The 27,318-nt window shown below is 39.9% G+C and overlaps 1 protein-coding gene and 1 pseudogene across 1 annotated transcript in view; one reads left to right on the top strand and one right to left on the bottom strand.

Moving 5' to 3' along the window:
• Positions 1 to 6,069: 6,069 nt before the first annotated feature.
• The window catches only part of RARS1 (arginyl-tRNA synthetase 1), a 28,556-nt gene continuing 7,307 nt past the window's right edge, over positions 6,070 to 27,318 (bottom strand). The window contains exons 6-15 of the mRNA XM_068980746.1: positions 25,559 to 25,680; positions 23,826 to 23,946; positions 21,971 to 22,100; positions 20,883 to 20,987; positions 17,254 to 17,432; positions 16,764 to 16,873; positions 12,603 to 12,708; positions 7,387 to 7,559; positions 7,002 to 7,249; positions 6,070 to 6,188 (exon numbers count right to left, since the gene is read on the bottom strand). Of these exons, the coding sequence (XP_068836847.1) occupies positions 6,079 to 6,188; positions 7,002 to 7,249; positions 7,387 to 7,559; positions 12,603 to 12,708; positions 16,764 to 16,873; positions 17,254 to 17,432; positions 20,883 to 20,987; positions 21,971 to 22,100; positions 23,826 to 23,946; positions 25,559 to 25,680 (1,404 nt within the window). The 3' untranslated portion in view covers positions 6,070 to 6,078. The remainder of the gene's footprint in view (positions 6,189 to 7,001; positions 7,250 to 7,386; positions 7,560 to 12,602; positions 12,709 to 16,763; positions 16,874 to 17,253; positions 17,433 to 20,882; positions 20,988 to 21,970; positions 22,101 to 23,825; positions 23,947 to 25,558; positions 25,681 to 27,318) is intronic.
• On the top strand, positions 26,008 to 26,545 carry LOC138085529 (large ribosomal subunit protein eL20 pseudogene; annotated as a pseudogene).

Genomic DNA, 27,318 nt, shown 5'->3' with positions numbered 1-27,318 from the left:
CTAGCTTGAAGGATGTTGAGCAGAACCTTATTAGCTTGGGAGATGAGTGCAGTTATCTGGTGGTTTGAACATTCTTTAGTACTACCCTTCTTGGGAATTTGGATGAGGACTGACCTTTTCCAGTCCTGTGGCCACTGCTGGGTTTTCCAGATTTGCTGACTGATTGAGTGCAGCACTTTGATAGTCATCTTTTAGGATTTTAAATAGCGCTGCTGGAATTCCATCACTTCCGCTAGCTTTATTGACAGCAGTGCTTCCTAAGGCTCACTTGACTACACACTCCAGAATGTCTGCCTCTGGGTGAGTGGCCACACCATCGTGGTTATCCGGGTCGCTGAGATCTTTTTTGTACATTCTTCTGTGTATTCATTCCATCTCTTCTTGATTTCTTCTGCTTCTAATCGGTCTTTACTGTTTCTGTCCTTTTTTGTGCCCATCTTTGGATGAAATTTTCCTTTGATATTTCCAATTTTCTTGAAGAGAAAGGTACACCCAACTAAATGCAGAGTTCCAGAGAATAGCAAGGAGAGACAAGAAGGCCTTTTTCCATGAACAATGCAATGCAATAGAGGAAAACTACAGAAAGGGAAAGACTAAAGAGCTCTTAAAGTGACTGTTCAGTTCAGTTCAGTTCAGTTGCTCAGTCGTGTCCAACTTTTTGCGACTCCATGAATCGCAGCACGCCAGGCCTCCCTGTCCATCACCATCTCCCAGAGTTCACTCAAACTCACATCCATCAAGTCGGTGATACCATCCAGCCATCTCATCCTCTGTTGTCCCCTTTTCCTCCTGACCCCAATCCCTCCCAGCATTAGAGTCTTTTCCAGTGAGTCAACTCATGAGGTGGCCAAAGTACTGGAGTTTCAGCTTTACCATCACCTAAATTCAATACATTTTTATCACCCTGTAAGAAAGTATATATCCACTAAGCAGCCACTTCCCATTTTCCCTGCACTGATCTCCTTTCTGTCTCTGAATTTGCCTATTCTGGACATTTAAGATAAATGTAATCATACAGTTTGTGTCTGGCTTCTTTCATTTAGATAATGTTTTCAAGGTTTCTCCATCTTGCGGCATGTATCAGTATTCCCTTTTATGGCTAAATATTTCATTGTATAGATTATCACATTTTATTTATGTATTCATCAGTTGATAGACACTTGGGTGTTTCTACTTTTATCTGTTATGAATATTGACTTGTGTTGCAGTGCTATGAACATGTATACAAGTTCTTGAGTGAGCATGTGTTCAGGTCTCTTGAATATATTCCTAGGAGCATTATTATATGGTATTTCTGTGTTTAATTGTTTGAGGATAAGATGGTTAGGTAGCATCACTGACTCGATGGACATGAATCTGAGCAAACCCTGGGAGACAGTGGAGGACAGAAGAGCCTGGCACGCTACGGTCCATGAGGTCACAAAGAGTTGACATGACCTAGTGATTGAACAACAAGAACAATTTAGTTATTCCAGCACCGTTTATTGAAAAGATGTCTTTTCTCCATTGTATGGTCTTAGTACGCTTGTTGAAAAATCAATTAACTGTAGAATATGGGTTTATTTCTGGACTCAGTTCTGGACTTAATGCCAGTCCCATGTTGTTTCATTTACTGTTAATTTGTAGCAAGTTTTGAAATTGGGAATTGTGAGTTCTCCAACTGTTCTTTTTCAAGCTTTTGTCTAATCAGGGTCTCTTTCAATTCCATATGAACTTTAGGATCAGCTTGTCAGATTCTCCAAGGAGTTAGCTAGGATTCTACTGATCATGAATAGGCTGAATCTGTAGATTAACTGGGGAAGAAGTAATGCCATCTTAACAAGTCTTCCAAACCATGAATATGAAATGTTCCATTTTTTTAGCCATTTAAAAATTTTCTTTCCATGTTTCGTAGTTTACTTCAGCAAACAGGTCTTACACTGCCTTGGCTAAATGTATTCCTAATTATTTTATTCTTTTTGATGCTATTGTAAATGGATTTCTTAATTTTTGTATTGTTTGTTGTAAGCAATACAACAAACAAAATAGGAATACAACTAATTTTTGTACTTTGACTTCGTGTCCTGCAAACTTGTTGCTCTTACAAGCTCTGTTAGTTGTCTTTGTATATATGTGTGTTTATTCTTTAGGGATTTTTAAAATATATAAAATCGTGTAATCTGTGAGAAGAGAATGTTACCTCTTCCTTTCGAATCTAAATGTCCTTTAGTTCTTTTTCTTGCTTAACTGCCCTGGCTAGAGCTTCAGACCAAAGCAGATTTCCCTGTCTTGTTCCCGATGTATTGATATGCTCATGGGGGGTTTCCCCACATGCTCAATTGATTACTATGATGTATACTTTATTTTCATATGTTGAACCATCCTTACATTCCTGGATAGTCTCATTTGCTCATGATAAATTTTCTAATTTTTCCCAGTTCCTCCTTATAGTTTCTAGTTTGTTTTTACAGTAATCTTCCAGAGAATAGCAAGGAGAGATCAGAAAGCCTTCTTAAGTGAACAATGCAAAGAAATACAGGGAAATAATAGAATGGGAAAAACTAGAAATCTCAAGAAAATTGGAGATACCAAGGGAATATTTCATGCAAATTTCTCCCAATAGCCTTTCTTAATTCCTTCGGTATTTTCATTATACCCTTTTTGAACTCAGTGTCTATTAAGCTTAAGAGGTCTGTTCCATTGTTTGTTCTTTCAGGGAAGTTCTCCTGATCTCTTATATTTGGGAATATAAAAGATTCCTCTGCTTTTTCATTTTACTTATATTTCTCTTGCTATGAGTTTAGGAAAAACAGTTATCTACTGTGGTCTTGGAGGTCTGTGTTTATGTGGGGACATCCCTGTGTAGCCTGCGTAGGTTTAACCTTTTGGGTGTGAGGGCTGTTTTGGTATGGATGGCTGCCGCCTCTTCGTGTCGGCTGTCAATCCCCTTGACTGGAGGTGTGACTGGTGTTGTGGTGAGCAGACCCTGCCCTGGTTGTGGAGCGGGGTCTTCTCTTTGCCCCATGGTTGTCACCACCTGCTAGGGGCAGGGTCTGCTCTTCAGTTGTTGGAGCAGACGTCCCCAGATAGGCTTCTGAGCGGTGGGGTAGACGGGCAGGAGCTTTCCCGCTGGGAGGGAGCCGCTGAGTGTCCCTCTGCTGGAGCTCTTCCCTGGGGAGTGTGCTCTGTTGTGCCACCTTTCCCCCGCAAAGTTCACTGTCACGGGCACTGCCCTCTGCCCCACCTCAGCCGATTGCAGAAGTCCCACACCTGGGCCTGACGTGGGAGCCCACAGCTTAGATCCTGGCCTGATCCAGCCCCTCGTGCAGGCACCCGCAAAGCCCACAGCTTCGGGACACCCACTCTGTTCGGGTGTCCCTCAGGCCCTCTGTGTTCAGCTGTGCTTTCCACCGCACCTCTGGCCGGTGGAAGCAGACCCACTGGCGTCTGCTCCCGAGGTGGGGCCTGCAAGCCTGCCCAGGCGGGGCACACGCCCCCGGAGCCCAAGGTGGAGGGGGCTGACGTGTGGATGAAAAGGCTCTAACGGGCCCCTTACCGCTGGAGCTTCACTTCTGTGGCGGGCCGGGCTTGCCCCCCTGGTTGCTCAGCTGTTCCATACTCCAGCCCCTTCAGGGTGTCTCCAAGCAGCCAGCACCCGTCCTCTCCCCAGGCCTGTCCTCTCAACCCTGTTTCCCAGCAGATGTACGTTAGGCTGGGCTCACAGGGCGGTGGCCCGGACCACCTCTGTCCTGCCTGCCTCTACCTACCAGGCCCTCCTGTGAGCCACTGGAGCTCCTTCTCTGTCCCAGCTCTCTGCACAGCTGAGGGGTCCTCCTAGGGTGTGGGAACGTTCCTTCTTCAGCTCCCTCCCACTTCCTCTCTCCTCCCACTCCTTCTTCCTGCCCAGTCATGTGGAGATCTTTCTCATCCTTTCAGTGTTTGAGGACGTCCATTGGTGTTTAGTGGGTGTTCTGTGAGAATCCATTTGTAAATGGATTTGAGGTATTTGTGGGAGGATTTGCTCATAACATATAATTCTTTTAACACTGTTCCATTTGATTTCTAGTACTTTTGAGGTTTTCTTTGTTGTTCGTATTCACAAGGGGTATGGATCTGTGCTTCTCTTTTCTTGCCATCTTTTTGGCTTCGGTATCAGGGTGCAGGCATGTGTGCTAAGTTGCTTCAGTCGGGTCCGGCTCTGCGACCTTATGGACTGTAGCCCACCAAGCTCCTCTGTCCTTGGGGTCTTCAGGCAAGTATACTGGAGTGGGTTGCTGTGCCCTCCTCCAGGGGATCTTCCTGACCCAGACATTGAACCCAAGTCTCTGAATCTCCTGCACTGGCAGGCAGGTTCTTTACCGTAGTGCCACCTGGGAAGCCCTTGAATGGTAGAATCTGCCTGCCAACGCAGGAGGCCCAGGTCTGATTCCTAGGTCAAGAGGATTCCCCGGAGAAGGAAATGGCAACCCACTCCAGAATTTCTGCCTGGGAAATCCCATGGGGTCACAGTCAAGACACAACTGAACAACTCAACATCACAGTAATGCTGGGCTTCTGACCTTATAGAACGAGTTAGGTAGTGATTCTTCTTTATTTTTTGGAAGAGTCTGAGAACTGATGTTAATTCTTTTTATCAGAGAAGTCACCTGACCCTGGAATTTTTTTGGTAATAATTGACTCAATCTCTTGTTTTAGGTCTATTCAGATTTTCCATTTCTTCTTCAATCAGCTTTGGTATTTTGTTTCCAGATTTTTAAAATTTCACCTATGCAGTCTATAATTTTTTTGGCTTGCAACTAGACTATGTACAGTTATAACACATTTTATAACGTAAGGTTAGTAGTGACAGCCCCACTTTCATTTCTGATTTTAGTGTTTTGAGCTTTTTCTTACCAGTCTAGCTATAAACAGTTGTCAATTTTGCTGATCTTTAGAACCAGATTTTCTTTCGATTCTATTGTTTTCCTGTTCTCCATTTCATTCCTCTCCAGTCTGGTCTTTATTATTTCCTTCCTTCGGTCTTCAAAATGTTAATTAGGAAAATGCGAATCACAACTGTGATACCACCTCACACCCAACAGGATGGCTACTATCAGCAAGTGTTGACAAAAATAGAAAAATTGGAACCCTTGTGCACTGTTGGTGGGAATGTACAACGGTAGAGCTTCTGTGCGAAATGTGGCAGTTCCTAGAAAAAATGATTACTGTGATTTGTTTCTTGTTGCTTTCAAAGTTTTCAACTTACCTCTCCAGATCGTGTTTTAAAAAGGCTTTGTTTTTATCCTACTTGAAGTTTACTATGCTTCTTCTATATGTACATTAAAATTTTTCTCAAATTTGAGAAATTTTTAGCCATTATTTCTTCAAATATTTTATGCTTCTTTCTCTCCTCTCACCTGGGACTCCTGTTATACATATGTTGGTAATGCTGATGGTGTCCTAAAGGTCATCTTAGTCTCTTTTCATTTTTCAAAAATTTCATTCTAAACACTGATGTAATTCTTTCTCAGACTGTATAATTTAAATTTGGCCTCTCTCCAAGTTCCTTTTTCTATCTGCTCAAATCTGCTGTTGGACCCCTCTAGCAAATCTTTAATTTCAGTTATACTTTTCACCTCTAGAACTTCTACTTGGCTTCTTCGTAACTGTCTTCTTATTGCTATTCTCTATTTGGTTAGATATTTATTCCCAAGGTATCCTTTATGCTGTGAATACGGGCTCTATACAGACCAGTTTGTAAATTGTAGCTATGGTCATAATTCATTAAGATCATATCTACGGCTCCTTTGAGCGTGGAGATCCTTGGAAGCAGCACAGTGCAGTAACATTCATGTATATTAAGCATTCGTTTCTCCAGAATAAATGGCAGTGAAAGTTGTGTTCTTGGGGACTACATTAGGGCTCAATAAATGGGATTCCTTATCTAATTAAAGTTAGTGAAAGTACTTTTCAGAAGTTTAGTTGTGAGAGACAACCACAAGTTCTATAGATAGTTGATAAATTCCTTTTACTTGTTTTTGTATCCACATGATTGTAAAAAAGCAAACAATGCTAATGGCTGCTTTGGTGAAAACACACAGTGTTCAAACCTTAGGAGGATTACATTCTTTGGACAGGTTTTATTCCCAGAATATCAAACCCCTTAGCCATGACAGCAGCAACTGCTTCACACAGCAGCATACGCCACATGTTCACCTTCAGGACTTCTCCTGAGAATACAGAGAAAGAGAGTAATTACTTTTTCTACAAATCACTGTTAAAAAATCTATGCTCTTTCTGGACTTTATTGAGAAGTAAATAGCCTAACTCAGATGTTTTGGGGGCTTTAACTAGAATCATCTTTACCTAAACTGTAGAGAGAGAATCTAAGAAATAAAGGTGTTCTGTTCAAGAAATCTATTTTTAACTGATAAAAGATATAGAGCCTGCACTACTAGCCTGTAATTTTATCTTTTTCTTTTTTTTAAATTCTGTTCTAGGCTTCATGGTCTGAATGAACTTTAAACACAATAATGATTTTTTTTTCCTAATGAAATTTTAAGTTCTCAAGCATGACTCTCAGAAATGCCTACTTGCTGTATTATTAATCATTAGTTCAGTCTATTTCATTAACTATAGTGTAACACGATAGAGCAAAAAGCCTAAAAGAGGTATTATTTTTTTCCTCCAAGGGCAGTTTTCATTATCAATAACCCAAAGACTCACTCTCTGACTATCAGTCACATTGCTTTTGTTAGAAATGTCCTATTCTTAGTGACCTTCCAATTGTTTCTTTGGAGTTTTATGGTTCCATCCCATGTGGCTGAGGGTGGGGAAATGAGTCTGTTTAAGAATTCCATTTATGCTTGTATTAGAGCCAGTGCAATTCTGTCTGTGGTATATGATATGGATTACTGTGTAACTAAGGGGAAATTGGGTGTGGGGGGTTTCCATAAATAAACTGAAAATTACCCACATCTAACTCAAATGAATGCTTCTGTTGGTGCCCAATCCCCAATATGAAGACTGGATGAGCCACTTACCACTCTGCCGATCTTTCTCCACACAATAGCAGCTATCATAGAATTCTGTGAAAGTAGTTGCCAACTCATAGATATAATCACACAGAGTATGGAGAAGCAAGTCATCTAGAATCTTCTGCAGAACCTCAGGGAACCGCAAAATGCACCGGCCTAGTTTCCATTCCTTCTCATGGTCCAAAATGATTTTGGTCTCACAAGCGGCTTTCCGGAGCATCTCTTCATCAATATTGGCCAGACGTGCAATCGACCTGAAAAATCAGGTAACAGCCATCATTCCCCTTTGTTAAGTATATTCTTCTCCGTTGAAAACATGTAATAAGGAATGACTGATCCCAACCAGAAATCATCATTTGACTCAAAATAAAAAATGCTGCACCCCAATTACCTGATTCTAGTGAAGGCATACAACAAGTAAGCCGCTGTATTTCCTCTGTCATCCAGCATTTTGTCAAAGGAGAAGATATAGTCATTCAGCCGGTTATGGGAAAGATCAGCATATTTGATACAGCCATAAGCAACAGATGTCTGAGCAGCCTTCAATTCCTCTGTGGTTAAGACCTTTTGGAAAAACAAAAAATACTGCAGAAGTTACCAATCCTTGTTTCGTTCCACCATCTCATAGACAAAAGATGGTGGTAAGGAGCATCTAGGGCTTCCCAGGTGGCGCTGTTAGTAAAGAACCCGCCTACCAACGCAGGAGATACAACAGACGCAGGTTCGCCCCCTGGGTCAGGAAGATCCCCTGGAGAAGGGACTGACTACCCAGTCCAGGATTCTTGCCTGGAGAATCCCATGGACAGAGAAGCCTGGTGGGCTACAGTCCACGGGGCTGCACAGAGCTGGACACGACTGAGCACAGCACACCCAGCACAAGGAGCATCTAATAGTCTTTAATCAGTGAACTGTAATGAACATCAACACTGAGGTAGGAAAACAGGCCAATCTACAGGGAAGGGAATAAGGAAAATAAAACTCATCGGCTCTGCATAATAGAGAATGCTTCCATGAGACACCTGAGTTATAAATTATGAAGTGTCAGCTTGAATACTTTTTTCCCAGTGTATCCAGTAGATATGAAATGAAAGCACCATTTATTAGTTTTTATCTGCTTCATTTCATAGAATATTTTGATGTAGGTTATAGGAAACAAGATTAGGGTCAGGTACTGTGTGGATCACAATAAACTGTGGAAAATTCTGAAAGAGATGGGAATACCAGACCACCTAACCTGCCTCTTGAGAAACCTGTATGCAGGTCAGGAAGCAACAGTTAGAACTGGACATGGAACAAGAGACTGGTTCCAAATAGGAAAAGGACTACGTCAAGGCTGTATATTGTCACCCTGCTTATTTAACTTATATGCAGAGTACATCATGAGAAATGCTGGACTAGAAGAAACAGAAGCTGGAATCAAGATTGCCGGGAGAAATATCAGTAACCTCAGATATGCAGATGACACCACCCTTATGGCAGAAAGTGAAGAGGAACTAAAAAGCCTCTTGATGAAAGTGAAAGAGGAGAGTGAAAAAGTTGGCTTAAAGCTCAACATTCAGAAAACGAAGATCATGACATCCGGTCCCATCACTTCATGGGAAATAGATGGGGAAACAGTGGAAACAGTGTCAGACTTTATTTTTGGGGGCTCCAAAATCACTGCAGATGGTGACTGCAGCCATGAAATTAAAAGACGCTTACTCCTTGGAAGGAAAGTTATGACCAACCTAGATAGCATATTCCAAAGCAGAGACATTACTTTGCCGACTAAGGTCGGTCTAGTCAAGGCTATGGTTTTTCCAGTAGTCATGTATGGATGTGAGAGTTGGACTGTGAAGAAGGCTGAGTGCCAAAGAATTGATGCTTTTGAACTGTGGTATTGGAGAAGACTCTCGAGAGTCCCTTGGACTGCAAGCGGATCCAACCAGTCCATTCTGAAGGAGATCAGCCCTGGGATTTCTTTGGAAGGAATGATGCTAAAGCTGGAACTCCAATACTTTGGCCACCTCATGCGAAGAGTTGACTCACTGGAAAAGACTCTGATGCTGGGAGGGATTGGGGGCAGGAGGAGAAGGGGACGACCGAGGATGAGATGGCTGGATGGCATCACGGACTCAATGGACGTGAGTCTGAGTGAACTCCGGGAGATGGTGATGGACAGGGAGGCCTGGCGTGCTGCAATTCATGGGGTCACAAAGAGTCGGACACGACTGAGCAACTGAACTGAATTAACTGGAATAAAAACAGGCTGTCAAGAACTGGAAAAGAACTAACACTATCTTGGTAGATTTGGTCATATTCTGAAGCATTATTAGGTCAAGTAAGTAGGTGAGGATTCCAGTCTGGACATGATGCAGCAGCCTGAAGCAGACTAACCCCTTCCACCAGAATAGACTACTTACAAGCTGAATAGATTATATGAAGCAACTGTTTGAAGTCTCCAGACAGCATCAACACAAGGACATCATTAAGACAACTAGCTGTGTGCTGTCAGCCAGAAAACTTAACTAGGAAGATGACATTATCTAGAACTATTACAACTTTTCACCCACCACGTCAGATGAAATGACTTAAAACCAAGGAGGTGAGGCAGGGGGAGGGGGAACAAGACAATACAAACAACAGAAACACAGCAGCTTTAAAGACTGCAACTGGAGCTTCCCTGGTGGTTCAGTGGCTAAGAATCTGCCTGCTAATGCAGGGGACACGAGTTGGATCCCTGGTCCGGGAAGATCCCACAGGCTGCGCAGCAACTCCTGAAGCCCACGCTCCCTAGAGCCTATGCTCCATTACAAGAGAAACCACAGCAATGAGAAGCCCACGCACCACAATGAAGACCCAGCACAGCCAAAAATAAAATTAATGATACCGCTTTTAAAAGTCTGGAATCGTTTAAAGAATACTTATTAATTACAAAGAGGAAAAACAGTAACTTCACAATGGAGAAAACTGATATTATCACCATAACAAAAGTGATCAAAATTCATGTTAACAATCATGAGACATATCAACATTGGGTGCCTCCTGAAATAATGACATGAGAAGGAAACTTATCTTTCTAAGACTGTATAACTTGAATTTAATCACGAAAATATACTAGATGAACCCAACTGCAGGACAGTCCACAGAAAACCTGACAAAAAGTGTCAAGATGATGAAAGAGAAAGAAAAAGCAAGGAACTGCCCAGATTAAAAAAGATTATGGAGACATGAAGACTAAATGCAACATGTGATCCTGGACTAGAAAAAGACCAATGGCAAAATTTGACTACGGTCTGCAGATTAGTGAACTGTACTGTAGCAGTGTTAATTTCCTGGTTTTGAAATCACACTACATCTATAGGATGTTAACATTTGGGGAGGCTGACACGGGAGTACTTTGTACTATTTTATAATTTTTTATATCTGAAATTATTTCAAAATGGAAAACTATGATTAAGGTATTTAGAATATCCAAAATAAAGCATATAGAGGAGAAAAGTGAAAAAAAAAATGTGAAAAACACTCTGGGACACAGTCACAAGTTCTAACATAATATACGTACTTAGATTCTACAACAGAATGGGGCAAAGATGCAATGTTTGAAGAGATATGACTGAGAATTTTCCTAAACTGATGAGAAACCCAACCCTCAGAAAACTCAGCAACTCCAAGCAAGATAAAACCAAAGGAAAGAAGGAAATACTACTTCCCTCTCCAAACCACACCTAGGCAATTAGAAACTGCAAGGAGGAATAAAGTTCACAGCAAAGTGTAAATATGTGGGTAAATATAAAGGGATGGTCTAAAACAAACACTACACAAAAGACTTGAACATATTCAGAAAAGACCCCGATGACCAATAAGCAACAGTTAACGTAGTTACTCATTAGAGAAATGCAAATTTTAACCCATGAGATGCTAATACATATTCACCAGAAAAGCTATTCAAATAAGACTCACAAAATCAGTTATGTGGAAAGATACAGGGCAACTGGAACAACTGTACTAGTGATGGGAATATATAACATTTGTAACTCTCTCCTTGGCAATTTCCTAGATATACATCCAAGAGAAAAGTGCATGTACCCAAAAAGTGGCTTGAACAGTAATGCTGAAATTATTAATGCTTCTTATTCATAACAGTCAACAAACAAACAACCCTAATGTCCTTCTGTTGAAGAAACACATTACTACTATTATCTAGCAGTAAAAAGAAATGAACTACTGATATACCTGGAAAACAGCACATACTTTATGGTTTCATTTAAAGTCCTCAAATAAACAAAAATGACCTATGGTGACAGGAAACTTTCTGGGGTGAAAGAGATATAACTTGATTGGTTGATGTTAGCATGGTCACGACTGAGCGACTTCACCTTCACTTTTCACTTTCATGCACTGGAGAAGGAAACGGCAACCCACTCCAGTGTTCTTGCCTGGAGAATCCCAGGGACGGCGGAGCCTGGTGGGCTGCCGTCTATGGGGTCGCACAGAGTCAGACACGACTGAAGCGACTTAGCAACAGCAGCAGCATGTATATATGTGTGTAAAAATTCATCAAGCTTTACATTTTTCTCTATGTAGATTAAAAAATAGTAGCTGACACAGTCAAATAAAGAGTTAAAGCAGTTTTTGTTACTATGCAGACTAAACAAACTGATTAGTGACTAAATTTTCCACTTTTCATCTGATTGTGCCACTTATACCTAGGCCAGGACTAAATGGCAAAACCATTCTGGAGATACCAACTGGGTATACTTGACAACCACCAACTGGAAACAGAATAAAAAACAATTTCATGTTTCACTTTGCAAACAATGGAAATGGAACAGGTGGGGAGAATGTTCCCTTAGAGAACCTGCCTTCATGCTCTCCGGATTATCAGTGATCTACCCAAACCAAACCAGAGTATGTCCTCAAAGAACCATTTTTTTTTTTTTTTGCTCAATCATGTCTACATTTAATCCTATTCTGTGTCTCTCTATAATTTTACTCTTCTGTTTACAGTAGTTATGTTCATTCTATTTGACTGCTGGAATGTAAAAGACCTAAGATCCTTTGACTCAATCTCTGACCTCTGTCTATTTCTATATTAAAAAAATTTTTTTTCCCCACTTTGATGCAGTTCATCCAAATTTCACACAAATCCAACCACAGTCCTTTCTAAGGGTGCTATGAAAGGCCATCATGTTGCCTACTCTGTGGGCTCAAGGGAAGCCTCGCGTGGTCGGTGTTTACTGCTAATGACGACTCTTCAAATGCTCCCAGAGAAAGGAGCTCAGCAGATGTACACTAATGTAGGCTATTCACTCAAACCGCCTCAGTCTTCAGTATTCTCCTGTCATTGGTTCAAAGCAGTGACAGGTGAACTGCCAAGAAGCAGCAGAGATTCTATGCCACATTAACAAAGGAAGAAAAGGCCATGGTCTTTTGTAATAGCTAAGAACTGTATCTTCACAATAAACACTCAGCAATTCATGAAACAAACTGCAATAAACCTGAGGTATAAGCCTGTCAGAAGTTGACTGACTGCTTATAAACCTCCCAGTTCTCTCAATAAAAACAAAAATGAAAAACCACAACAAAATGCATGCTACACAATATACAAGTCAGTCTTTGGATTACCTTGTCTCTTTCTTTTTCCTTCAATTTGTCCATGGAGCGTTTTAGTCCTTCTTCCAGGAGGTCAATGAGGCGCACTGTTTCACCTGATCGTGTTTTAAACTTCTTCCTAATAAAATTTAAATGTCCTGATTAAACAGATTTTGAAGCAGACCTTGCAACTCAGACATCTTTGAAAGTTGAGGTTTGATACCACCTTATTCAGCTGATAACCAGGGCGGACGACAAAAGAAAGCAGACACTTCCAAATGTCTCTCATCTGTCACCCTCAGCCCCAAGCACTCTATGCTCTAGGCTCCTAATAGCATTCTCTACATATCCATTTTTAATACAGTCCCTAAAGGGAAGAAAGAAGGCATCTGTTAATCTGTTCATTTTCCTGAACACGAAGTTTGGGTCAGTTGTTCTGCCTTATTAATTAATAATACTTTTGCTTCTAGAATTGCTTGGGAGGAAATTCTGAACTGGAATCTCACTTGCATTTTCCTAACTAGTAATTCCACCTTTTTAGCAGTAGCCAACCCGAAGAACATATTAAAATCAGCCTAAGAACTTTAAAACTGGATGTCAGGGCCCCACTCATACCCACTGAAATCAGAATCTTTGCGGATGGGGCCGAAGTACAGAAAAGCACTGCCCTGGGCAACTTCACTATTAAAAAACATCTCATGAAAATTGAATTTTACCTATTAAATAAGTTTGCAAGAAACTTAATCTTTTTGTTCTTTTAAATTAAAAACACTGTTCAATCCCAACAATGATACAAAGTATGCTTTTCTATTGAACACAAAGTCTGCCTTTCAAAGTGCCTGTGATACTTCCTGTTAAAGTTGTATACTCAGAGTTGCCTTTATTACGGAATTAAATTCCTTTATTATTCCAAAATTACATGATTTCCCAGGCTTTCCTTATGTCATCGCCGCCCATCCTTGAGAGTTCAACAACTTCCAAATCTTCTGTGTGATGAAATGATACCCATCATAAAGGCTGGGCAAAATGCTAAGAAAGCCTTCCTTAATGTCTCCACTTGGCAAAATCTGGTCTTTTCTGTTACTCCCTACCTGTGCCTGCCTTGAATCTTTATTTTTCATGTGTGTGGGTCCTCTCCTCTCACTAGTGGTTCTAATGAGAGGGACGCACAGCTGAATATCAAAAAGAGCTTTCAAAAACAGATGCCTAATACCCACTGCAGACCTAGAAAGTCATTAGCTCTTCTGGGAGGGCCTGGCCTGTGTATTTTAACAGGTTCCAAAGGGAACTGCTCTGCTTTAGAGGACAGGCTTCTTCAGGAAAGAGGACGTGTTTTCTGTTATCTTCATGTACACACCGTGCAGCACCCAGCCAATGCCATGCACAGTGGGTGCTCAATACACAGGAAGTTGATCAAAATAATGATAAAATTATTTAATGTAAAAAGCCTTAAAAAAGAAAACTTCACTAAAAAAATAGATGGCAGAATCTGAGCATTTTATGTTTTTTGGCCACACTCCATGGCACGCGTAACTTCCCTGACCAGGGACTGAACCCCACGTCCCTGTAGTGGGAGCTCGGAGTCTTAACCACTAGACCACCAGGGAGGTCTGAATTTGAGCATTTTAATATTAATGTTTAAGATAGGGTAGGATGCCACTGGCTAGCTATCAGTGATAGTTTTTCTTTTTTATGGCGTAGGACACTATAATTATATGGATGCAGATATCTAAAACAATACAACCAGGGCAGAAAGAATCGATATTGTGAAAATGACTACACTACCAAACGCAGTCTACAGATTCAATGCAACCCCTATCAAATTACCAATGACATTTGTCACAGAACTAGAACAAAAAATTCCACAATTCATATGGAAACACAAAAGACCCCGAATAGTCAAAGCAGTCTTGAGAAAGAAGAATGGAGCTGGAGGAATCAACCTTCCTGACTTCAGATTATACTACAAAGCTACAGTTATCAAGACAGTATGGTACTGGCACAAAAACAGAAATAAAGACCAATCAAACAAGACAGAAAGCCCAGAAATAAACCCATGCACCTATGGGTACCTTATTTTTGACAAAGGAGGCAAGAATATACAACGGAACAAAGACAGCCTCTTCAATAAATGGTGCTGGGAAAACTGGACAGCTACATGTAAAAGAATTAAATTAGAACACTTCCTAACACCACACACAAAGATAAACTCAAATCGGATTAAAGAGCTAAATGTAAGACCAGAAACTATAAAACTCTTAGAGGAAAACAGGCAGAACACTCAATGACATAAACCAAAGCAAGATCCTCTATGACCCACCTACTAGAGTAATGGAAATAAAAACAAAAGTAAGTAAGTGGAACCTGATTAAACTTAAAAGCTTTTCACAGCAAAGGGAACTGTAAGCAAGGTGAAAAAACAACCCTTAGAATGGAAGAAAACAACAGCAAATGAAACAACTGACAAAGGTTTAATTTCCAAAATATACAAGCAGCTCATACAACTCAATACCACAAAAACAAACAACCCAATCAAAAAGTGGGAAAATGACCTAAACAGACACTCCTCCAAAGACGACATACAGATGGCTAACAAACACATGAAAAGATGCTCAACGTCATTCATTATTAGAGAAATCAAAACTACAATGAGATATCACCTCACACCAGTCAGAATGGCCATCATCAAAAAGTCTACAAACAATAAATGCTGGAGAGGGTGTGGAGAAAAGGGAACGCTCTTGCACTGTTGGTGGAAATGTAAATTTGATACAGCCAGTATGGACGGTATGGAGATTCCTTTAAACACTAGGAATAAAACCATCATATGACCCAGCAATCCCAGTCCTAGGCATATACCCTGGGGAAACCAAAACTGAAAAAGACACGTGTATCCCATTGCTCACTGCAGCACTGTTTACAATAGCTGGAACATGGAAGCAACCTAGATGTCCATCGACAGATAAATAGATGAAGTTGTGGTCCATATGCACGATGGAATACTACACAGCCATAACAAGGAATGCCTTTGAGTCAGTTCTAATGAGGTGGATAAACCTAGAACCTATATACAGCGTGAAGTCAGTCAGAATGAGAAAGATAAATATCGTATTCTAACACATATATATGGAATCTAGGAAAAAGGTACTGAAGAATTTCCTTACAGGGCAGCAGTGGAGAAACAGACATAGAGACTAGACTTGTGGATATGGGGAGAGGGTGAGATGTATGGAAAGAGTAACATAGCCAACAGGCATTTGCTGTATGGCTAAGAAAACTCAAATAGGGGCTTTCTATCAACCTAGAGGGGAGGGAGAAGGGAGGAAGTTCAACAGGGAGGGGATATATGTATACCTATGGCTGGTTCATGTTGAGGTTTGACAGAAAACAACAAAATTCTGTAAAGCAAGCATCCTTCAGTAAAAAAATAAATTATAAAAAAAAAAAAAAAAGAAAAGAAAAAATCCTCTAGCCATTACATGATAAACAAATGCTAACATATAACTACTGGTGATAAATATCAGACATAAAAAGTAAATGTGGTAATTTTCTTCCAATTGTAGGAATAATCATCTAAATGTCAAAAGACAACAAAACAGGAAAATAAGACACTATAAAGCAATACTCAACTCATGCATTTGATTTTTAGCACTTTCTTAGGACCATGAATACCTTAAGGACCAGGTGTCTTCCAATCACAAAATAAGTGAAGCTATACAGAATTATGTTTGATCTAAGGTATTCTGTCTGCATGTAACCTTACATCTAAAATAAATACCCTGACATTTACTTGGGTAGGGGGCTAGGCCTTTTATATGCTTAGCCTGCCTTTTATATGCTTAGTTAGGACTTTTGCACATTGGCGTGTTAAGCATCTTGAGCTACTTCATGAAGCTTTTAGAAACATCACCCACTTTTATGCGATGGCAGAATTTAGGCCATGTCACCAAATCAAAAATGATGTGGTAATGAAATAACTAAGTGATCCTAAGACAATATTAAATGGAAGATGTAAAAATTTCTCAATTCTTCCTAAAAGGCTACACTCTCTGGCAGTGATAAGACACAGGTACAAAACAGCTTGGCTGCGTACATACTACAGCATATATAGACTATGGTATCAAACGACATGGCCTCCATTAAAGAATTCTGGGGGCGAGTATGTTGTTACCACCTTCACATTTCCAGACTTACTTGTCTTCCCCCAGCACCACACCAAATCCAGCATGAGACACTCGAGTTACTTCAGGGTCATACCAACCAATCATTTGAGCAGCACCAAATATTGTCTGGAAGTGTAAGGACTATAAAGAAATAGAAAGAGAAAGTTACTTGCTAAGCTTTCTAACTTAAAAAATGACTTAAAAGCTCTTCTACTTAGGAATAAAGATTTGTAAAATTCAAATCACTCACTAACCTTTTAAGGCAAGTAAAGTTATAGAAGCTCTTCTTTATTCCTTATATATGAGAATAAGGGAACATCCTTCCTAGTTTACAGAGACAAGTGGGAAAACTGAGAAGTGTACAAGTTTGGCCAAATTCAAACCCTGCTCTCTCTCTCATATCACTTTTCTGAATTTCTGTCTTTGAGGAAAATTTACAGGGTTTTTGAGTGCCAAATGCTTCACCATACTGCCTTACCTCCAAACAGACAATGCAAGTTGATACAAATGTACAAACTTACCTGTCCATTGTCCACCACATAGATGATCATATCTGCTTTTTCCTCAAACAGTCTTTGTTTAATGGCAGCCAGGTCAGATGTATCATAGGTATAACCTCCATCCGATTTTACTATGGTTAATGGTACAGAACATCCCGGAACAAACACAATCTTTCTGCCATCATCCACTTGCACAAATCCTAGAAGAAAAAAGAAAAAGAGAAAGCTGTGTCTGGGCACCCAGGCAGTGTTCCTGGTAGTTTCCCAAAGTAACACGACACCTGGCTCTCAAACTCTTCATAGAGCATTTGATTCTATGAGGAGTCGTCCACCTGCTCAGCAGACACAAAACATGGAAATCTGTGCTTTGCTTTCAAGTAGGAGCCATAGCTTCCTTTGGGAGAAAGATGCCATTTCTATCATTACCTCTTAAAATGTATTCATCCATTTACAGTTTTTGAGTTACAGCTACAACAGAGTTCAGGGCACAAACATGGCAGGATTCAGCACTGGAATGACTAGTAAAATGGAAAAATAAAATCATGTTCATACACTCATGATGAAAAAGGCAAAATTCTTGGATGCAAGAAGGGACAATAAGGAACATGATGGTAAAAACAGCCATATTTCAGAGTGTGCTGCTGCTAAGTCGCTTCAGTCGTGTCCAACTCTGTGCGACCCCATAGACGGCAGCCCACCAGGCTCCTCTGTCCCTGGAATTCTCCAGGCAAGGACACTGGAGTGGGTTGCCATTTCCTTCTCCAGTGCATGAAAGTGAAGTAGCTCAGTCATGTCTGACTCTTCGTGACCCCATGGACTGTAGCCTACCGGGCCCCTCCATCCATGGGACTTTCCAGGCAAGAGTACTGGAGTGGGGTACCATATCCTTCTCCTCAGTGGGGCTACTATATGCTAAACACTAGATTGCGTCTTAAATTCAACCTTCACAATAACTCTATGCAGTAAATACTATTACTATTGCCTTTTTCCTTTTTAAACATTTTAGAAAACTGATGCTTGGTAGGGTGAAGGCAGTATAAAATCCTGGTTAAAAACAAACTCTGAAGCCTGACTGCCCAGGTTTGAATCTTGACTTAGTAGTTATTAGCTATGTAACCTTGGGAAGTTACTAACTTCTTTGTGCTTTTCTTTCTTTAATGGACATTACTGTTCTTGTTATGAGTAAAAAATAATGTCATAATTAAAGGGTTTCTCACATTATGACAACTGGATTCTCATCTTCCCCTCACAGCAAGGAATACAGTTTCCCTCCAATATCCTAAACCATTTCTAAGGACCCCACACTTGCTCTGCCTTGCTTTGTTGAATTCCTCCTTTCTGCTAGCATGACTAACATGGCCAGCTTCTTTTCTCACTATTAAAATTTTTTAACCTAAGTCTACAAATAACAAATGCTGGAAAGGGTGTAGAGAAAAGGGAACCTTCTTACACTATTGGTAGGAATATAAACAGGTGCAGCCATTACGGCAAATAGTATGGAGGTTCCCCAATAAACAAAAACTAGAGTTGCTGTATGATCCAGCAATCTCATTCCTGGGCATATATCTGGATAAAACTGTAATTCAAAAGGATGCACGCATCCCTGTCTTCACAGCAGCACTATTCATAATAGCCAAGACATGGAAACAACCTAAATATGCATGGACAGATGAGTGGATAAAGAAGACGTGGCATGAACATCCAACGGAACACTACTCAGCCATAAAAGACAGTGACATGCCATTAACAGTAACACGGACAGACCTAAAGATTGTCATACTGAGTGAAGTCAGACAGACAAATATCATGATCTAATTTCTATGTGGACTCTAAACTATGATACAAATGAATCTATCTACGAAACAGAAACAGACTCACAGAGAACAGGCTTGTAGTTGCTGAGGGAGGGAAGGGAGTCTGGAGTTAGCAGTTCCAAACTATTATAAATAGAATGGGTAAACAAGGTTCTGTCATATAGCACAGGTAACTAAAATGAATATTCTGTGATAAATAATGGAAAATACAAAAAAAATTTATATATATAACGGAGTCACTTTGCTGTAAAGCAGAAATTAATTGTAAAGCAACTATATCTCAAGTTAAAACAATTTTTTAAAAGTCCTTATCTTAAAAGTATGGTCCCCAGTTTCCAGAATGTGATTGTAAGTATTATTTCTCATTCAAGGAACTAAGCTTCCCTGGAGCTAACAGAATGGCTGAATCCACAATTAAGGCAGGAAATGTACAAACTTATCCTAAAATATTGTGTCCATAAAACAAGTAAACCATCAAAAACTGTAAGGATCGAGGGGGGAAAAAGGGAAAGCCACTGGAGACTACCATTAGCAAAATACAAGACAATTTGAGTATTAAAAAAATAAAGGTAAACAGTTGGAAAATATAAAATATATTAAACCTAATTTACAATAATGCTAAAAATAATCCAGTTGTTACATCTGGAAGATATTAAGAAACTAGTTTACTATTCTGAAAACTGGTAAATCAAAAAGAAAGAACCAAGCATTTACACTGTTTGCCTCCTATGAACCGTACTTCTGGTTAACCAAAATGATTATGTGACCAAGTTCTACATAGGGAATTCCAGGTAACAAAGAAATGACAGAATGCTGCATTTCCCAACCTCTAATAAAATAACAGAACCAAGCCATGACCATCAGTAGCTGCTAAAGCCACCAGAGGAAAGTCTAGTGGGGAAAAAAAGGGTAGATCAGGCTGACAACACCTGAACCCACTAGTTCATCTTAACATCGTAACAAGAGAGTCAACTAAAAAGTGGCATTCTCACAAATTCAAGACAAAACAAGTGAAGAAAAGAAAACACAAACCAGAGTTTAATCTAGCCTCTTTAGAAAATACAGATAGAGGAATTATGCCACACAACACCATATGGAAATCTCTGTAAGACAAATGGCCTAGTTTCTTCAGTAATACATGAGAAAAAAGTGTGGGGCTATGGAGAGAAACCCATGACTTAACAAATTTTATATTAAACAAATGTAATGTGCAGGCTCTGAAAAAATACTTAAAAAATATGAATCAGCTTAGGAAATGTGAACTCATGACTTGCTATTAAGAAATCACTGGGACGTCCCCTGGTGGTCCAGTGGTTAAGAAGCTGCCTTGCAATGTAGGGGCATGGCTTCAATCCCCGGTCAGGGAACTAGGATCCAATCCCTGGTCAAAGAACTAAGATCCCACATGTCACAGAGCAACTAAGCCAGCGGGCCAGAGCACAGAGCAACTACTGAAGCCCACGTGCCACAAGAGAGTCCGTTCACTGCAATGAAAGATTCCACATGATGTGACCAAGACCTGACGTAGCCAAGTAACAAAAAAAGAAAGAAAGAAGTATTGTCATGGAGTGATAATGCTATCATGATAATGCTCTCATGGTTTTGGGGTGGGATGAAGGGTCTGTTGTTTCAGAGACAAACCAAAGCAGTTATAGAAGAAATTATATAATATAAGCAGTGTACATAGGAAGGTAACAGACACAATAAGGTCTGCCTATGTTCATAACTAAGTTGGTGACAAGTGCATGAAGCTGGGATGTCACTATAATATTCTTTCTGCTTTTGCCTATGTTTGAAAATTTGTATAATCAAGTTAAAAAAAAAAAGAGTGCTTACCTCTATCTTCAAATTCCTTTACAATATCATGCATCTTATCTTGATAGAAGGATTCTCCCCTCTCTACTAAAGAGATGTCCAATGCCTCATAGATTTTATTAAACTCTAGGGAAAAAGTCGTAAAATAAAGAGAATGTATAATTTAAAAAGAGAAAACATGCCTCTTACCTTCAAGGAAATTTATTATTTAATTGAAACATTTGAAAGAAAATTAATTTCATTAAAATGTATGCTATAGAATATATACATATTGCCATTTTCAAAATGTGAAGAAAATATTGCAAGATACATATCAAAATTATTAACAGAGGGTAGGAATACAGCTAACTTATTTTCTTTTTTCCTGTCTACATTTTCTTTTCCTCCAAAGAAATACCTCATGTAATTTTTTTAAAATGTACTTAGAAAATGTAAACGATAAGGCAAAAAAAAAAAAGCCTTTCCTATTTGGAGATCAACTGTTCACTGAATTTTCTTACAGTTTTTCCTAATTGGTACCATTTATCTTTTTGTCTAGCTGCACATTAGTGACACAAGATAACCTACAGCAACACAATACATTTTACTGCTTCGTGTGGCAAAACAGCCACCAGCCTTTTCCAAAGATCTACTGGCTATTTGTGTTCATCTGTTCTTCAAAGTGACCTTTAAATAACACTGGCAAGTCTGAACACTCAGAACTGTCTTGAACCACAAATGAGTATGGAGAACTAGGGGACGCAGCCTGACACTCTACCCAAACATTCTGTTCCACCCTGGTGTGTATTTCCCTTCATTTTAGCCCTACACATTTCTGGATAGATTTATTTGTAAGGATTTTATAGCTTTGGATGCTTAATGTGAATAGCATCTTTTTCCTTTCTACTTTTTTTTCTTACTAATTTTTCCTGACTTCTAAAGAAATTAAATTTTGCACCTGTCTTTATAAACTTTCTTTATAGTTTCAATTTCAGAAAATATGTAAGAAAAAAGTAATCTATTTGTTAGCCCTTGAAAATTTAATACATCATTCAAAGTCAATGCTGAATACTCAAGGAACTACATGCAGTAGTATTTGCTGGATAAATAAACAAAGCCCAGAAGCTTACCTTGGCGGGAGACATCACAGATAAGTTTCCAAGCTTTTATGATGTCTGGATTTTTACTCTGGAGCAAAACAACACACTGATATGCTCGCTTCTTAAATTCCTCCTCAGTATCAAATCTCTTCTTGGATTCCTATATTTAACAAGGTAAGGTTTGTAAACAATCAGCCCCATATTTCTAGATAAAACACATTTCTAAAAAATAAAATAATCCCACAAAAAAACCAGAGGAAGTAAAAATTTAGATCTGTTGAACAAGTGTTCTATCCTAACAGTCAAAGAATGTTGTTACATATTAATGTGCTAATAAAATCCAACTATTGCTTCTGAAATAATTTTCCTTAAAAATGTAACATTTGATCACAATGCTACCTCTACCTTTCCAGTTCACACTAGTGCTTGTTCCAGAAGAATTACAATGTATAGCTAACACAGGAGGCTGAATTTTCCAGGCTCTATTTTCCATTCTGAATAATTTTTTTTTTGGGGGGGGTAATTAAAAATAAAACCATGGACTTCCCTGGTGGCACAGGAAAATCTGCCTGCCAGTGCAGAGGACACAGGCTTGATCCCTGGTCTGGGAAGACGCCACATGCCATGGGGCAACTAAGCCTGTGCGCCACAGCTACTGAGGCCCAAGAGCCTGAAGTGTGGATTCTGCAACAAGAGGAGCCGGGGCACACCAACCAGAGAGGAGACCCCGCTGGTTGCAGCTAGAGAGAGCCCTTGTGCAGCAACAAAGACCATGTGCAACCAAAAATAGAAAATTGCTTTCACTGGTTCATATCTACTTTGAAAGCAGTATGTGCTTATTAAAAAAAAAATACTATTGTTAACCCTATCCCAAACTAACCAGCAATAGCATTCTGATCAAAATTCTAGATCTCTCTTTGCAATCACAGATCTGTATGTTTTAAAAACTATAAATATACGTTTTTTTTTTATCCTTGGTATTAAAATTCAGCAAAGTGTTTTAAATATTTTATGGCATTAATAGATTTGCCCATTGTATTCAGTGCACAGAATCCCAGCAGATTATAACAGCTATTTCACCTAACTGTTATCAGTACACAATTTTCAATCTTTTCATTAGAAAATACATACCAAAAGATAAAAAAAGCCTCTAAAAAAGCCAATTACCAACCAACCAAGAAAAGTTTTAAGTACTATATTATTTAATACAGTAATCCTATTCTTGGGACTCTATCATAAGAAAACACTTTTAAAGACGAGAAAACCTACATGTAGAAATATGCAGGTATAACCTACAAGAAAACCTACAAGTAAAAACATGAAGTTACTTACTAGCATCCCCAAAATGGGGGGAAAAAAACAAATAATAAGGGGCATACACTTTGGTCCACAACTCCAAAATAAGACGTGGTCACAAAGTAACATGAAAGAGTATAATAAAACTTTAAATAGGTACAATACAAAAATGATATTATAACCACAATTGATATAACAAGTTTATATATGGATAAGTGAAAGAGTCAAAGACTGTTTACTACAGTGATTTATTTAAAATTATGGTTTATGGTAAATTTGTCTTTAAAAAACTGTTTATACTTAATAATGCTTTCAAAATATACAGAATCAGGAAGACAACAGCAACATCACAATTTTTAAATACTAAAATTTATTTTGACTAACAAACTCCTATAAGAATGGGTAATGCTATAGATTTAAATTTTTAACATCCATCAATAAAAGCAAACATGTTATACTGAGGAACAGAGAATGGAGCAACTTTTATTTAACCCCATAATAGCTTCAAATACCATTTAAAACTCCCTAGGGAAAGCAAGTATGATAATTGATAGACACACAAAGAATACAAAAATAAATGGTACCAAACCTTATAAAAAGCCTGAAGATCCCCAATGGGAGGTGAAACTGTTAGGTAATCTGGAAATTTATCTTGCAGGTGTGCTATGAGCATGCCAAACTGGGTTCCCCAATCTCCTACATGGTTTAATCTAATATCAAACACAGAACATAAAACCACTTAAAAATGATTAACATGAACTGGACTATAAAGACTGAGTGCCAAAGAATTGATGCTTTTTAACTGTAGAGTTGGAGAAGACTCCCGAGAGGCCCTTGGACTGAAAGGAGATCAAACCAGCCAATCCTAAAGGAAATCAGTCCTGAATATTTATTGGAAGGACTGATGCTCAAGCTGAAACTCCAAAACTTTGGCCACCTGATGCAAGGAACTGATTCATTTGAAAAGACTTTGATGCTGGGAAAGGACTGAAGATGGGAGGAGAAGGGGATGATAGAGGGGGAGATGGTTGGATAGCATCACCGACTCAATGAACTTGAGTCTGAGCAAGCTCCGGGAGTTGGTCATGGACGGGGAAGCCTGTCATCCTGCAGTCCATGGGGTTGGTTGCAAAGAGTTGGACACGACTGAGTGACTGAAATGAAATTCCATTAGGAACCACAAACATTAAGTGCCAGCACATCACGTTTAGTAGTGTTCTTTTTATGGAGGTGTTTCCTTATCTGGTCTGAGAGGCAAAGACAAGGTCTGTTATGTTTGTCATTAGATACCCAGTAATGAGCCTGCAAACACCTGGCCTACAGGATTTGCTGAATGAAGTTCCTATGAATAGACTGTGATCTGTTTATTGCGTAGTTAACTGGGAGAGTGGCAGCCAGGTCAATGTTGGTCATTACCATAATTTTGTGAAAATGTAACTTTTCAACCAATTATTTGAGTATAATTCAGTAGTTCCCAAATATCAATGGACAAAATTCTTCAAAATGTATCAATCCAATCACTTCTCATTCCTCACTGCTTTCACCTAACCTCAAACCATCAGATCATCTCTTAGCTGGATTATTAAAACAGACTTCTAATTAATTACTATAGTCCTTTTTCCCTTTTTTGCCTAGTTTATTCAAAGAAACCAGGGCAATCTCTAATCAGATTATATGCCCTACTAAGACTCTCCAAAAGCTTCCCACTGCATTTAATAAAACGGCAATTTCCTACCATGGCCTACAAGGTCCAGTACAATCTGTTTCTTGCTTACCTCTCCCACTAAAATATAAACTTCTAGTATACAGGACGGAGAAGGCAATGGCACCCCACTCCAGTACTCTTGCCTGGAAAATCCCATGGGCAGAGGAGCCTGGTAGGCTGCAGTCCATGGGGTCGCTAAGAGTTGGGCATGACTGAGCAACTTCACTTTCGCTTTTCACTTTCATGCTTTGGAGAAGGCAATGGCACCCCACTCCAGTATTCTTGCCTGGAGAATCCCAGGGACAGGGCAGCCTGGTGGGCTGCCATCTATGGGGTCACACAGAGTCGGACACGACTGAAGTGACTTAGCAGCAGCAGCAGTATACAGAAGGCACTCGAGGAATATCTGTGCAACAAATGAGGGGGTTTTCCCCTTGGTTCTACACCCACCCCAAGTCTTAACAGCTGTTAGTCCAGAGGATGGGCCACAGATATAATTTAAAAGCCTACTGGGTGATTATGAAGCAGACACTTAAGAATCACTGATTGAATCAAAGATTCTCTAGTGATAACTTTCTTTTCTATAGAAATCTTCAAAGAAAGGCAAGAGTACATACCTCAGCACGTTATACCCTGCGAACTCAAAGAGGCGGCACACACTCTCGCCTATGATTGTTGACCGGAGGTGGCCTACATGCATCTCTTTAGCTATGTTGGGAGAGGAAAAGTCAACTATAACCTGGGATAAATAATAAAGATTTTTTAGAGAGGGGTATAAACATTTTCTTTTGGTAACACATTCATTAATAACACTTAATAATAAACAAGGCTTAAACATTAGCTTGGATTGTAATTCAACTGTTAGGATTTCTGATGGAACTTGTCCATCATTAATTGAAAAATAATCAAATCTGTTTAAATAAGTTATCTATTCTTTATTTCAGAGACAACTCATAAATAACAGCTGGCTACCTCAAATGCCTTGGGGAATGAAAACAAAAATCACATAGCAATTAAGACCCAGGGGAGCTTTTTCGAGGGTGATGGCGACTGTGGGCAGAGTTCCATGAAGGCCTCAGGGACCCTTTGCGAATATAACATGGTGGGGTGCTGCCTGCCGACCCACAAACACCACATGCCGCCCCTCTATCGTATGAGAATTTTTGCGCCTAATCACGCTGTTGCCAAGTCCCGCTTCTCGTACTTTTGTGTCTCCACTGAAGACGATGAAGAAATCCTTGGGGAAAATGGTCTACTGTGGACAGGTGTTCGAGAAACCTCCCCTGCGGGTGAAGAACTCCGGCATCTGGCTTCACTGTGACTCCCACAGTGACACCCACGGCCGGGAGTGCCGTCACCCAGAGCTACCAAGACATGGGCACTGGCACCGAGCCTGGGCCCACTCAATCCAGATCGTGAAGGCAGAGGAGATGGCAGCCAGCAAGTGCCGTCAACCAGCGGTCAAGCAGTTCCAAGACTCTAAGATCAGGTTCCTACTGCCGCACCAGGCCCTCTGTCACCAGCACAAGCCACGCTTCGCCACCAAGAGGCCAACACCTTCTTTTAGGTGCAGGCCCTCTCTGTCCCGGGGTCTACCCAAATAAAACTCAAGTGGGAAAACCGAAAAAAAAAAAAAAGACCCAGGGGAAGGGGGACTTAAGTAATGCTCAAAATTCTTTAAGCCAGGCTTCAGCAATTCGAGAACTGTGAAATTCCTAATGTTCAAGTTGGTTTTAGAAAAGGCAGAGGAATCAGAGATCAAACTGCCAACATCTGCTGGATCATGGAAAAAGCAAGAGAGTTCCAGAAAAACATCTATTTCTGCTTTATTGACTATGCCAAAGCCTTTGACTGTGTGGATCACAATGAACTGTGGAAAATTCTTCAAGAGATGGGAATACCAGACCACCTGACCTCCTCTTGAGAAATCTGTATGCAGGTCAGGAAGCACCAGTTAGAACTGGACATGGAACAAGACTGCTTCCAAATAGGAAAAGGAGTACATCAAGGCTGTATATTGTCACCCTGCTTATTTAACTTCTATGCAGAGTACATCATGAGAAACGCTGGACTGGAAGAAACACAAGCTGGAATCAAGACTGCCAGGAGAAATATCAATAACCTCAGATATGCAGATGATACCACCCTTATGGCAGAAAGTGAAGAGGAACTAAAAAGCCTCTTGATGAAAGTGAAAATGGAGAGTGAAAAAGTTGGCTTAAAGCTCAACATTCAGAAAACGAAGATCATGGCATCCAGTCCCATCACTTCATGGCAAATAGATGGGGAAACAGTGGAAACAGTGTCAAAACTTTATTTTTTTGGGCTCCAAGATCACTGCAGATGGTGACTGCAGCCATGAAATTAAAAGATGCTT

Source organism: Capricornis sumatraensis, chromosome 9, assembly GCF_032405125.1.
Source record: "Capricornis sumatraensis isolate serow.1 chromosome 9, serow.2, whole genome shotgun sequence".
In the NCBI taxonomy this organism is placed as follows: Eukaryota; Metazoa; Chordata; class Mammalia; order Artiodactyla; family Bovidae; genus Capricornis; species Capricornis sumatraensis.
This window is presented reverse-complemented; position numbering and strand designations above follow the sequence as displayed.